Source organism: Echinococcus granulosus (genome assembly GCF_000524195.1).
Source record: "Echinococcus granulosus chromosome Unknown EG_S00138, whole genome shotgun sequence".
In the NCBI taxonomy this organism is placed as follows: domain Eukaryota; kingdom Metazoa; phylum Platyhelminthes; class Cestoda; order Cyclophyllidea; family Taeniidae; genus Echinococcus; species Echinococcus granulosus.
In genome coordinates, this window is record NW_020170518.1 from 150712 (window position 1) to 165034 (window position 14323).

General features: G+C 46.2%; 1 protein-coding gene across 1 annotated transcript; it reads left to right on the forward strand. All coding sequences in view use genetic code 11, as the record gives it.

Moving 5' to 3' along the window:
- Positions 1 to 475: 475 nt before the first annotated feature.
- EGR_09234 (T-complex-associated testis-expressed protein) lies at positions 476 to 3095 on the forward strand (the record flags this gene model as incomplete). The annotated part of the gene is made up of 7 exons (XM_024498483.1): positions 476 to 713; positions 909 to 1258; positions 1372 to 1802; positions 1931 to 2261; positions 2488 to 2631; positions 2704 to 2865; positions 2991 to 3095. The coding sequence occupies 7 exons, from the start codon at positions 476 to 478 to the stop codon at positions 3093 to 3095; spliced, it is 1761 nt and encodes a 586-aa protein (XP_024347116.1).
- Positions 3096 to 14323: the final 11228 nt, after the last annotated feature.

The window sequence follows — 14323 nt, forward strand, 5'->3', positions numbered from 1 at the left end:
AACTTTTGTACTTTGAATTAGCCCCCTTGTACCCGGCTGGGTGGGCTGGCCTTTTGGGCCATGGCAATAGCCCAGACACCTTCTCTGCGCTGAATATATATTCTGCCCGAGTACTGTGTCAACTTTCGTCTTCAGAGAAGTCTCCGGACGGTACAATAGGGTTGAATTTTACTTGCGTTTGCGTAGCATGACTGTAAGGTGCATTTCGCTTTATTTCTTAAAAATGGAAAGTTCTGCATTGAAATTAGCAAAGGTTTGCTATACCCCATTGCAGACGGAAGAGAAATTTTGACCTAAATTAAAAAAAGAATCCAAAAATAAAGCGTGAATAAATGCCATAAGAAGGGTTACATTCATTTGATGGACAAAACGGCATGAAAAACTTTACCAAACCTTACTTTAAAACTCTAGAATGTTAATTATTTCCAACCTTGATTGCCATGGTTACATTTGTGGCGCATTTAATCTACAGGGAATGGAAAATGAGGAAGGTAAAACTGAACAACCGCAAGAACCCCCCATTGATCAAGTTCAAACAAAACAAGCACATCCTCCTCCTTTCAGTTTTTCTGAGACTTTACAACAGAAAACAACAGAGTCTTATATCCCTCCAGCGACTCGACGGTTCATTGCTGAAGATCTTACGCATAACCCAGATGTTGTTCCCTCGTTAGCTGACTTAGTTATTAAGCAAATCATTGAAAATTTTTCATGTGAGTTAAAGCAGCTGATATACTCCCACACTCAATTAGGTACTTCCGTACTTTAATAATTTAAGAATTCCAGGTTTCCTTAATAAGTGCGTTGTCAACCGCTGGAGCATAACTTTTAGAATGTAGAATCAGCCGCCTCTCTCTTCGTTCATAATTGACTGTCCGCCAGACTACCTTCTCCTCTCATTTAATCAGTTAATTACAGTGCCCTTCCACACCTCAACAAGGAGCAACTACAACACGTATTGGACGCTCTTCCAACGGATATTCCTCTGAGGGTCGTTGCACACACTATCTCTGATGAGGCCTTCTGGCAGCGCATGAGCCTCTCCCGCTGGCCCGTAGTCGATGTAGTTAAGCATGGAAATTCGTGGAAGTGCGCCTTCTTTGAGAAGTACCTTGAGCAAATGATCCACGAGTATGTGCCGGACCAGACCTATCCGGTGTGGATAGAGGAGGCGGTGCAATTCGGTGCAACATACGTCCGACGCCTCGATGTTAAAGAGCTTCTCCCACCGGAGAAATTTATGATAAGAAATACTAGGGTGAGCCGGATTATTCCGTAAATTAGGATTTCCCTATTTCACAAGGCGCCGCATCAGCCCTATCTTGTTTTAATTGCCCAAAACAACTCAATAATTCGCTTCTCTCCTTTCAGCGATCCGCCTTACCTACTACCTTCCTGAATAATGAACAGGGATCTCGAGATTTCGCAGTGGGCAAGAAAAAATCCGATGACTATAGCGACGACTTTGATGAGCAAGAAGACGAGGAGGGCGGCGGCGTCGGTGGTGCAGAGGGAGCATTCATTGGTGGAGTGGAGGAGGGAGGAAACGAAGGCACTGGCGCTGGCGGCGGTGGTGGTGAAGATGACGAGGAAGGTGAGATCACGGCCGCAGTGGACCACTTGGATTTGGGTCAAGTTATTGCAAAATTGGATCGATTGACACACCTTAGTGTGCAGTATCGTGTTCGCAATGTGGGCTTGGATTTTGAGTGGAGCCAATTTCAGTTCACTGGCCGTGATTGCGTCAGTTTCTCTAAGGCGATTCGGAATCACACCTCGTTGAGGATTCTGGAGTTGGTGAAGTGAGTTCCGATAGATTTGATGAATTTGAACTGTATTAATTGATGAACTTGACAGGGGAAAGCAGTTTGTCGGTCAAGATGACCGGATAGTAGCACCAAGACGGTGAAGTCCGATCCGACTTTGTCAGTAATATTAACGGCTTCTCTTCCTTGCACCCTTATAGCAGTCGCGTGGACTGTGAGAGATGCCGTGTGCTGGTTGGTCACCTCCTCGATCACCCCTCGCTGCTAGTGCTCAACCTCTCGCACAACATCATCTCCGATTGGGGCGCCCGAGCCCTGGGAAAACTAATCAACGGACGCAGCCGATTAGAATGCCTCGATTTGACAAACAATCGGGTGAACGCGGAGGGAGGTGAGGCACTGAGTCATGCGCTGTCAAAGGGTGCCGGCACCTTGATGAAACTCAACCTTCGTCTGAATTGCATTCGTGACGATGGCGCCAGCTCTATCGCTCGGGTGAGCAGAAACATGCTGCTAATGAAAAGTATTAAGTGCATTTAAAAACGACAAACTTATGGTCGACACTGCTACTAACAAAGCACTCAGTAGACGCAACGATGGGGCTTGTGAGGGTACACATTTAGACAGCATTTTTGACCACCACTAAACTGACTGCTATGGTCACGAAAGAACCATAGAAAAAGCTGGAAAAATATTGCTTTTTTTCATTGTGTCGCTTAAGTCTTTGCTGCGAAACACCACCCTGAGGGAGCTCAATCTGGCCGCCAACAGCATCGGTGATGCGGCGATCCTCGTCTTTGGTCAAGTTCTCACGCACAACTCGACCCTACAGAAATTGGATCTTTCCAATAACAGCATCAGCTCGGTGAGTTCAGATAGGATTTGAGATGAAAAAAGTGAACGCCAGTCGTGAATCACATATTTTGCCATTTTGAAGGAGGCAGGCAAAAAGTTCCAGGAGTGTATAGCCTCCAACCAGACCCTCACCTACTTGGACCTTCGTTTCACTGGAATCCCACAGGTCTTTGAATTCACTCTGCAACAGAACATCGAGGCCAATGATAATCGGTACCGTATGGAGCGGGAGAAAAATGCCGAGGTAAGAATAGGGAAAGTTAAGCAATTAGGCCACCAAAACAGTTCATGGCAACATTGTGCTATCTGCGGCACACGGTTCCACGCAGCCGCAGCCTAAAAGTGATTTCGTTTGTCTCGCCCTTCTAGACCAGCCACATGCCACTCCCGGGCCTGATCAGCGTGGCGGTGAACAAGGTGAAGTCGGATTTGGAGAAGACCAAGCCACGGCCTACCGTTTTCAGTCTCCAGTGAGCGCACCCACCCAGCATCCACGATCGCGTATTGTGATACACTCGCCTCCTTGTGCATAGAACAACGTCCACAGGTACACAGTTTGCATATAACCACCGAAATTATGCATTTCTCTTCATTTTTTTTCTAAGAAAGCAAGGAGGTTGAAGGGGAGGGGGGGTTGGGAAGGATGTCAGGAAGACAAGTAATAGAGACCTAATGAGAGGAGGGTAAGAAGTCACGATGTACACAGTGTAATGAGGGGGAATTATCACAAGATGAGGCTGATATATCCAGTCGATGAAGTGCCTACAAAGGAAGAGTGCGCTAAACTCACACTGATTGGCTGGTTTGAATACGGTCGATACGCAGGGACTGACCTAGAGGAGGGCGGGGGGCTTTGTACACATTTGATTGGTTTATTGGTGCGCCTCTGTTGCCCCGATTTGATGTTTCAGTCGTTCAATCTCCAGATTGGTTTGATGCTCAAGTAGCTGTCGCCTTGCCTGCTCCTTAACCAAAACATGCGAGTGTTAACAAATGCCGCGATGTTACTCTGTTATGAATTAACCGCGTTGTGCAAACCTGGAGGTTAAGGAGCCTATCATCAGAAGAGGATTGTGGGGTTATAGACGATCCCAAACCGGAAGAAGGTGGACGAACGTTTTTCGTGGAAGGGGGTTGGGGAGGCAGTGGGTGCAGTTGCTCCTCCCCAACGGATTCGGCACTCCCGCCCTGTGGCATTGCCAAATGCTAAATGGGCGACAGATGACAGGGACAGGATATCACCTCGTCTAAAATCATCTCCCCCACATACCGTGTGAGTGGTAGCAAACTTACTGGAACAGAAGAGAAGGATTTGAGGTGGGTGGTGGAAAACCCGTTCAATGGGGAGTGGAGATTTCGACGAACCAGCGACTCGATAGCGTCAAAATGCCGAAGCGCTGCATCGATTCCACCGGCGGTGGGGCTGGAGGCGGCCAATTCAGTCTTGATTGCAAACAGAGCTTCCTGCAGACGGCGCTCACGATCTGAAACCTCTTCACTGGCCGCTATCTGGAAGGTGCAGTAGGGGAGACGATAAAAATCAAAACCGTCGATGGCAATTGGAGCATCTCTAATTTAATTGGTGCTACTGGATTTTCCATCGAGAGTAGATCTGAAGTGTGTCCTATCAGTACTTGTGACAGCCAGCTCACACGTCGTGGGCCGGCTAGGTGGGATGACAGACGGCAGTGACACCGAGTGCGTGTACAGGCGCTCCAGAATTGTGCTTCAGAGGTAAGCAGAGAGGGGACAGAGAAGTGAGTGTGCATTGTGACAGGGGGTGAGGACAAAAACAACGACTGTCTGAGAATTAGCGGAGTGTGTGAAAGCTCAGTGTACAAGTTTTGTTTACGAATGTGCTTTGTCAAATTTACCACGAAAACCTCGTCCATCAGCGTGCCAAAAGTAGACACCTTGAACAAAAATCATTACTTAGACAAGATGCTACTGATGCCAAATAAGTAGGCGTCAGTAGAGAGCAGAACGCACCCTAGCCTGGAGGTAAGTGTAGTTTCGACGCAGGAGGGCCAGCTCTTCAGCAAACACACTTGCGCGATTACACTGCTCCTCGGCCACACGTTCAAGGTCGGCCAGTTCCTTGGCTGTGCGGCGTTTAAGCTTCTTGCAGGCACGTTGTGTTGCCTCCAATTGACTACGGGTTGTCGTCAGCTCTGAAACCAGCTGGCTGTGGTCCTCCATCAGCTTTGTTTTGTCACCGATAAGCACCTCAATTTCGTGTTCTGGAAAAATGAGGAAAAGTGCGTAGACGTTTTTAACGAAAACAAAATCTATAAGTCTCCTACCGCTCGCCAGTGAATGCCTGTACCAAGAATCTATCAGTAGTATCACTTTTCAATTGAAGCAAATAGCGACAAAACGCAGCGCCTTCAAAAAAAAAAATCGAGCAAGCTCAAACATGCCTCGCTGTCTCAGAAGACTCTCGAGTCCCTCCAGCCTCGAAACCACTGCGTCGATATCACCGTGGTTATGCTAAATGAAATTAAAACGTATTTCCAACTTTTTAGTGAATTAAAATTCACCATTTTGGGAAAAAAACGCACCCTTGGAAACTGCAGTTTCACCTGCATCTCCTTAAGTAATCTCTGTTTCTCACTTATCTCGCGAGCCAGCCTTTCGGATTCCACCGTTTGGGCAGCGATTGTCTACGGAACAAAAAGGTTGTTTGTTTATTTTGAGTCCAACAAATCAGCACAAACTAATAAGAGACAGAAAAGCGAACCGCGTTTAGAGCCTGAAGTTTTTCACCAGCCCGTGAGACCTTAGTGTTGGAATCGGATTTTTCCAGCCTCTGGTGGGCTGATGTGATTTGATCCCTGTAAAGTGAGCAAAGAAAGATATCGGTAGAAGAACTACGGTGGCGTTTTTAACTACGACTGAAGAAAGCGACTGACTCTAGATTCTGGAGTTCGTTGGATCCTGCCTGCAGTTGCTGTTTGAGTTGGGTCAGTTCCATCTTTGCGGTGGACCTCTCAGAGGCGATCTGCTGAGTGGAATTGAGCATTCGCTGAAGCTCCTTCTCCATCGCCACGATTCGAGACTCCGAAGAGGAGCATAGGTCGGAGATGAGTCTACATGTCAATTTGTGACCAATTTACTTACGTTTACGATACAACTTAGAATCACGAAAGCCTTTGAGCCAAAGTTATTGATACAGGCAATTTAATTCTATTTTTTTCGTAAGCGGTCGAGTTCGATATCACTTGTTTGGCCAAAAAGGAAGAAATTTGGCGATGAATCTGCAGGACATCTTCAGCTCATTTTCTGCACTAATCAAAGCCAGCGAAGCTCATTGGGCGACCCATTCAAAAACAGCGGTTAACCAGTAGAATCTTTAAACGCAGCAATGCCATAATTATCTTAAACGCTTTTATAACCTGTACCATGAAATCGTCCCCTCCTATAAATCCCACCCCTCCAAAAACATGCCTGATGAGTTTCACAAAAAGCTCATTTAAAAATGCCATTGCTAAAAAGCATCCATACCTCTCTAACATAAACCTTGTGATTACAATGTGGTTAAGCTAAAACAACAGCAGTTCTTCCATGAACAGTGGACACAATCGAATTAATCCAACACTCACCTCTGTTTCACCTCCACACTGGCCTCAAACGCCTCCAACTGGCCCTTCAACAACTCGCCCTTCTGCCGTGTTAGTGACAACTGAGCCTCTGCATTTTGTCGGCGGGTTTGGGCCAAGACCAACTCCTCTTTCGCCTCGGTTAGGGATTTTTCGAGTTGGGACACCTCCTCCCTCTGGCAATTGCAAAAGAAGGCGCGTTTCATTAGTGTTTACAGGCTAGCACCGTACAGGTAGTTTACAACTCTGGCGACCTACCTTCATCCTCCTCTGATCCTCCAACTTGGAAATCTCGTCTTTGTGACGACTAATGTCGGCTTGAAGGTTTTGCAAGCGCAGTGTTAATTCACTCACATCCCCACTGATTGTTGGAATGCCATCGGAGGTCTGAAAAAAGAAGACACATCTTGCTACCGAGGAAGCTTTGTGGAGGTAGCGAAATCAAGAAGCTTGAATTACTGGGTGCATAGAGGCGGTTCGTCGAGAGGACTGAAGCTCCGAGGCCATGCGGTCCCGTTCCTGACGAACAGAATACAACTCCTCCTAAAATTAACACGATACAGAAAGGTTTATTTGGCTTTGGGATACTAAGGGGAAGAACTGTCTGCCCAAGGACATCTCACCTTGGCAATGCTGAGCTCATCCAGCTTGAGCCGCAGCTCACGACGAGTTGCCTCCAGCTGCACATCAGCTAGGTGCGCCTCTTGAGCCTTCTTGGAACGAAGGAGCTCCAGTTCTGCTGTGCGAATGCCGATTTCTCTCGAGAGGGTCTCCATGCGAGCCCGAGCTTCTGCAACCTGTGAGGAGAGAGTGGAAAGCTGAACGGCCCTTTCAAGGGACGATGATGCCCATGAAGCAAGAGGACCTAACCTTCGGTTGCAATTGATCCAACTCGTAGCGCGGTGAGATAGAGTGACTACTGTCTGACCGTGGATTTCCATCACCCACGGAGGAAGCTTCTGTGGTGAAACCGGTGAACCTGCATAGAGAAAATGGAAGTATTTTCGAAGAAACGAATTTGAGCCGAGATCGCCTCGACCTCATCAGCCCACTTATTAGGAAGGCTACTTGTCAATCGCTCTCCAAAAAGATTTTTACGGAGTTCCGTGACTATAATCATCATCTAGATATGTAGGTAGGTAGACTTCGAACGACAAGAAGGAGGGGAACTAGCTGATATGGCAGGATGGAGATTGCTTACGCTTGAGAAGTTCTCTTCTGCGGATGCGAGCTTTTTTCCTCAACACGTCGAGAAATCGCCGCCAATTCTTCTTTCCGATGCTCCTTTTGTTGCTCCACGGCAGCAATCTGTGGTGGGGCAGGATATCACGGAGGATTAAAGTGGTCAGGATGACCTATTCGCTTCATCATATACATGCGGGGGAATAAACTCTTCCACCACTTACCTCCACTCTCAGAGCACCGAGGTGACTGGTCAGTTCTGCGATCTTTTCCTCAAGGTGTTGCGATTCTGCCCTTTGAGCTTCAACTTGGTCAGCTTGTCTACCAACACGGAAGGAGGGTGAAAGTCAGCTGAGCCGATCAAGGCGCCACGGAACCGGGACAAAAAAACCTCAACTTACGAGGAGCGCTCCGCAATCATCGACTTCACCTTGTCATTGGCGCGCAGCAGCTCCTCTTTGCTCGCAAGCAGCTCACTGGTCACTCGAGTTAGCTCGCCTTCGCGCTCCTGTGGAGATGGGAAAATATCCCATAATCGAGAGGCCATTAAGCCTAACACTGCATCGAAATAAATTACTATCTTAACAATAGAAAAAAAGGACGCATTAAAGGCATCTTCGTAAATCTGTAAAACAATTGAATAGGTAGGAACAGAGGTTATAAACAATGGCAGGCGGGTAAACGTTACCTTCAAGAGTTTTTGAAGTTCCAGTGAAGAAGTCCTCACTTCCTTCAGCTTCGCCTGCATAGTAAAGCAGCATACACAGAAACGTGGCACACTTAAGCCCTAATTAAGTAGTATGTGGGTGGTGGACAAGGCTCCAGTTACAGGAGGCAAAAGCGTAAGCCCGCCCTTGCTTCTTGCGTACTCCTCTCACCTTGCACCAACGGCACCCTCAAAACTGCGCTAATAATGGCGGCAGCAGTATCGCTTCCCGGTAGTCATGGTAGCCAAAATACATGTACACAACACCAATGAAAAGTAGAATGCCTGCAAATTGCCTACATATACGTCGTTTCAAATATTTGGAAGTGCTAGCGCTAGGCGTTACCGCCATTAGGCTGCAAGTGAGCTTGGAAATTCGGCCAAGGGGTTTGCCGTAAGATGCCGAGGGAATGAATAGCATTATCCGAGCCTGGCTACGTCTGCAAATCGTAAGGGAAATACACTGAGCTAAGTGAAGTCCTTCAGTCTCCCACGACCCGGTGCACACGGAGCGCTGTTTATGTCACCAAGGCTGCTGGCCTCCCAACCCATTCTACAAGCTGATAGCAAGGCTACATTCACGCTCATGCACCCTGTGACGACTCCAAGGTGTCCGAGCACCGAGCTATAACGATAGAGATGGAAAGCGTTTACTGTAGGTGGATGAAGAAGACTATCAAAATCGTGTCAAATTTTGGCAACAACCTCCAGATGTGAAGACTCCATGCCTACCCATCTGGAAGGCGCGTCAACTTACCCTCTTCTGTTGAAGTTGTTGACGTAGCTCGTCAGCGACTCCTTGAAGGTGTTGGAGATAGTCTTCCAAGTTGTGATGCTCAGTGACGTTGCAAAGCAACTTTCCTGACGGCACCACACGAACCATCTCGGTTACCTCACCCGCCGAGTTATCACAGACTGGAGGAGAGGAAAATGCGGAACATCAATTTTTCTAGTGGACCGTTTCAATGCCACGGCCAAAGCAGAAGCATAACAAGTGGGAATACCGTCGACGTTAATTTCACCCGACCATGTGGCCGCCTCTGGTTCTTCTGTATCATCATGATTAAGAACATTTCCTGTCCCCACACTTCCCATTTCGCATTTTTAAATTATCAGCAGCTTAGTTCTAGGCACTGGCAAACCCCATATGCTTCCGGTCTCAAAAATTGCCTAAATATTCCCTCGCCGCTTTGCCTGAGAGCAAAGCAGGCATGCTACCGCTAAATGCGACCACAATTTTATGGTTATAACAGGAAATTGCATAACATAATGCTGAAATACCTACTTCTTTCCGTTATAAAGGCTGCAAAAACAAAAGTTGGGCAACAGCCTACCTGGCGTGGTTTGGGTCAACCGATTGACAATTCCAGTCAGCTTCGAAAGTTCACGCTCCTGAGCTTTAAGGGTGCCTCGAACTTCCTCCAGGTCTCCGTTTTGACCGCTTTGATCTGTGCAAGGGGGGAAGAGAGAGATGGTACGTTAAAGACACTTAACTGACAGACGGAGCCCGTTCCACAATGGAAGGTAAAGAGGGAGCAAACATACCACGTGAGTGGTTGGGACTATCGCGCATCAACTTGTGCTGCAGCTCCAATATACAGTCTCGACATCTCCGCATCTCGGCCAGACCTTCGGAGAGTTGCTAAAATGATGGAGAAGTGGTGTGGATTAAACGCTCCACCTTATCGTTACGTTGCCTTATTCGGAGATTCAGTCCTATGAGGGTGCCGTAACGATCTGCTGGGGTGCAGCTGGATCCCAATGACCCGCTTTCCAATTGGTGCAGGGGTAAATCAATTGTTTCCTTACTTAAGATGGTCAACGCCATGAATTACTGTTTTTCATACGTCAATCCGTACTTGGATTAACAACGATACGTAACCCTCCATGATCAAGATTGGGGGAAGAGTGCCTTTTTGAATGCGAAAATACATCACGTGATGGTGAATGTTGCGTTCCACTTCTGTTTACTGCAATAAAAAAAGTTGACGATAAGCTTCCGCCGATTTCGATTCACATTAAACTGAGCTTGTCAAGCAGACAAACTTAATTCACATCCGTCAAGCACACACAATAGCCGTCTTTTGATACGAGAGTCAAAAATGAAGGAAAAACGTTCGGAAGCACAATGAAGAATACTGACAGGCCATCAAATCTCGCTAACCAGAAGCGCAACAGGCGCGCCCCACTGAGATCTGTGAGATAAAATCGTTATGGATGAAGTCGTAGCATGGTCGTCATCTCCGCCTTAAGTTTGACCTCAAGGCATTCGACTACCACCGTAATGGCTGACGAAGAGGAGAAGGATAATCAAAACACGGCAAACGGTACCATTCAAAGTCAAAGCATTTGCGCTTGACTATCAAGGCGTCAGGACTTTATGGGTTTGTAATGCAACAAACACTAAAATGATAAGTTATTCTCCCGTAAAAACCCATGCATAACGCCACGCGAAAAGATTCTGAATACATCCTCTAGTTATCGCGTTTTCCACTGGCGTCACCTATATGTGACATGTATCCATTGTCAGTCCATTACAACTATGCCCACACTAAATTGTACCACGTAACGATTGCTCGAGTCTACAATAAATGCAAGAAGTCTTTGTTTTGAAGAGGACTAAATTTACCCAGTTTTTGGTCTGTGTACTAATTGATCAGTTCGGCAGGCAAGTCCTGCTGTAATATCTGAACAATGAAGTTGAGTTGTAACGATCACATTTCCCTCTGTTAAAAAACACTACAAACGGCACAAAAATTAAACTGGTTAAATCCAAACTATATGCTACACTCGAGCGTGCCATTTAGACTAAACTCACAATCTGCCACCTCCTCTCCTCCGGACTATCTCGACGACCACGACTCCTCCTTAGTTCACTCTCCAGCACATTGATGTGTCGAATCGCCTCTTCTAACTATTCGCAAAAGAAAAAATTCTTTAGCGATAGCTTAAAAAGTGACATCACTGATAAGCGACTGGAATCTCAGCCTTACTCTCGAAGTATTTGCGTTCTCCGCATACTGCAGGCGATCGTGAAGGTCGTACAACTCACTTTGGAGTTTGTACAGTAATTGAACATCCAATGGTGTGTTGTCAGGCAACATTTCCATCGACTTTCCACGGTGTTTGAGATATCCTGTGGAGGCTCTATGAAGACTTCTCCGAATATCAACTGCCGATGCAGCTCCACGAATGCAAGCGTGGAACCTCTTGGTCGGAGTTTTGTTCTCACGATGTTGTGCTAATAGGGGAAGAAGTCGATGACAACTTCACCATTGAATAAGGAAATTATTTAAAAATATTTGATATGATTTCTCACTCTGTTCATACTCAGACGTGATCGAGCCCTCTGTGTGGTCACTTGGGTTCCAGGAGCAGGCTAGGTGGCTAAATTGTTCCTGTCGGAAGGATGGAGGTTTATTAGTTCGACGTTTTGCTGAAATGACGGGTCGTGATTGGCCATTGTGGGGCTCAGAAAAGGTCGATGCGAAATCAACATCATCGGAGGTCTTCTGTCTCGCGGCATCGTCAGAACCAGTCTGGGCAGAATAAAGTTATTTCCCATTAAAAACCACCTTTTTATTAGTCTGATAAAAATGAATTTGCTTCAACAACGCCAGAAAGTCCTAAACAGTTTGACTTGTGGCTGTTAAGTTGGGCGGCTAGTAGTAGGTGAGTCAGTGATGTTAACTCTACTTTCGACATAGAAAAGGGCGTGACTATTGTGGGAAAGGCGGTAGGGCTAATCTAAATATTCACGTGGAATAGCTCATGAATCCAGGCGTGCTATTTCTATTTCACCTCCTACTACAAATCCCAAGACCTCAAGATAGTCAATCTCCGACCTGACTTCACATTGGAGTGTCCAGGGCTGGACAGATGTCTTCCAAATTTGCGCAATATCTCTTGCGAAGCGTGATTCACCCACGCAGTGGGTCTGTTACTTTTTTACAGGAACGCCCTCTTCTCTGTCGTCATAGCAACAAAAATATCACAAGCGGGAGGTAACATCGAGCAAGCACACATCCAGATACACACATTAGCTGCTGAATCACGTCTGGGCCATATGCGAGACTCTAAACCAAATAAATTGACGTCTGATTAAAATATAGAATTCTTTCCTGTTCTTCCAAACTTCATGGAAGCAGAAATAATGCTTCACTAGTGATGAAGCATCACAAAAAGGATGTGACAAGTTTTTTGTTTTAAAAAATCAACCCATGGGTATAATGCCTACCCGACCCGTCTAGAAGCCGCTGATAACACTTTAGCTCCCAAAATTCCTTTAACCACTTAGATAACGTGCTACATGGACAACAGATTATGAAGCTCATAAATCCTGAGGTTAAGAAATCGAACCCAAACTTGGAATCTACCGGCGGGAGTGAAATCGGTTCAAATATAAATGCACGGATTGGGGTAAATTCAGCTTAAACCTCAAGCATGGTACAAATCATTTCATGTCTTCTAATTCGGAAAAATAAATATTAAATAAATGACCTAAATGAAGCGTCACCAGGCTTTCATTATAATTGAGTAAAAGGAGCCAAAATTTTGTAGTTTAAAACTTACAGACTCGTACCGAGAAATGTTCGGTCGTTTTTTTATAAAAAACACAAAAATTTCCACCTTTCTACAATCGCAGTTAATCATCCTAATGTGATACCACTTTAAAAGGAAAAAACGTCATTGTCCTTTTAAATCTATCGAGCCTCGCACTTGCGTTTAACATTGGAAGAAGGTTTATACCGACCCATTTTGAATTGCACAAAGTACAAAAAATTAATTTTTTCAAATTACTCGACAGTACTCACCATGTCAAAGTGCGTGAGCGAATCAAATGAAGGTGACAGTAGTCCATTTGGGCGTCGAGTGAACTAACTAGCCCCGTGGAATCTGGTGGCACTACTTATTGCATGGAGCAGGACAGACAGGCAGACGAGCAAGTGCGTGTGCGTGCACACCGTGAACGCACTCGCCTGTCTGTCCCACTAAAGCATTCGCGTACGCACGCAAGCATAAACCCACCCCGATTATCGACCAGGCTAATTGGGATAAATTAGAATATTTAGGCCAGTTGGAGTACAGGGGAAGCGAATTCGTATTATTATTGGACAATGCGATAATAGTAACACTTCTGGCAGGAGTCGTGCCTTTCACGCGAGAAGTGGGACCAAGTCTCGCCGGCCGACACACCAGTGGACCGAAAATCCCATACCACTTTACAGTTAGTGCCCCCGTTCCATAACCATTTTGCACAATATTAGAAAAAAAAAAATAGGCCCACCTCTGACGAAGGTCTAGTTCTTTCAGTCGACAGTCCCAAGACCGCGGCTTGAAGACGAGCCAGTTCCTTTTTCATCACCTTAAGATCATCTCCATTCGCCTAGGTAACAAAACACCACTCAACCGGGCCTTAAAATGAAGGGAGCTACCGGTTTTTATTTTTAATCTAAGGGTAAAAACTACCAACCTGCATTTTGACGTTAATACTTTCATTGGAATGTTGAGTGGGGGGCTTGCCCAATCGCTGTCTCGTCCTCTCCTGCCATTGGCGATGAATCATCTCCACGGCTGGGGAGTCCGTTTGACAACGGGAAGGGTTTCGAAGATGGTTCTGGCTGTTGATGGAGGCCTGGGTCGAGCTGTCCCTGCGTTGGGACGGGGTGTGCTCGACATGGGGTGCTGGGAGAGGGGGAATGAAACCAACTACTTAACGTATTTAAGTAAAGGGGACAAGCAAGTAGGTGCGGAACGCACAATCGGGAAGGGACTCGATACGACCGTCATCCAGACTACCTTCTTGGATGTCGTTGGAGCAGTGGTTGCCCGCCTCGATGCCGGAATCACACTGAATTCGCACAATAGAACGAGGATTGCATTTCTGCGGATGAAAAAATGTCCAGAATTGACACTGCTGTAGTGCGATGATTCCAGCCAGATGACAGTATGACACTGGAATAAATGCTACCTCTACTCAGTTCTGAAAGCCAGGCTTACTTAGTTCGCAGTCTCAGTAAACGCACCATAGCTTTACTACTCAGTAACTCAACAATGAAAATAAATCTCATCAAATGGAATTGGCTGTTTAACATCGTACAGGCGCAGTGATTCAATCAGGTGTTCTTTAGCTTTCAGTCCTTCGACAAAGATTTGTCTTAGAACATTTTACACCGAATTACCTCAATCATGCATAAAGAATTCCAGTCCTGTGT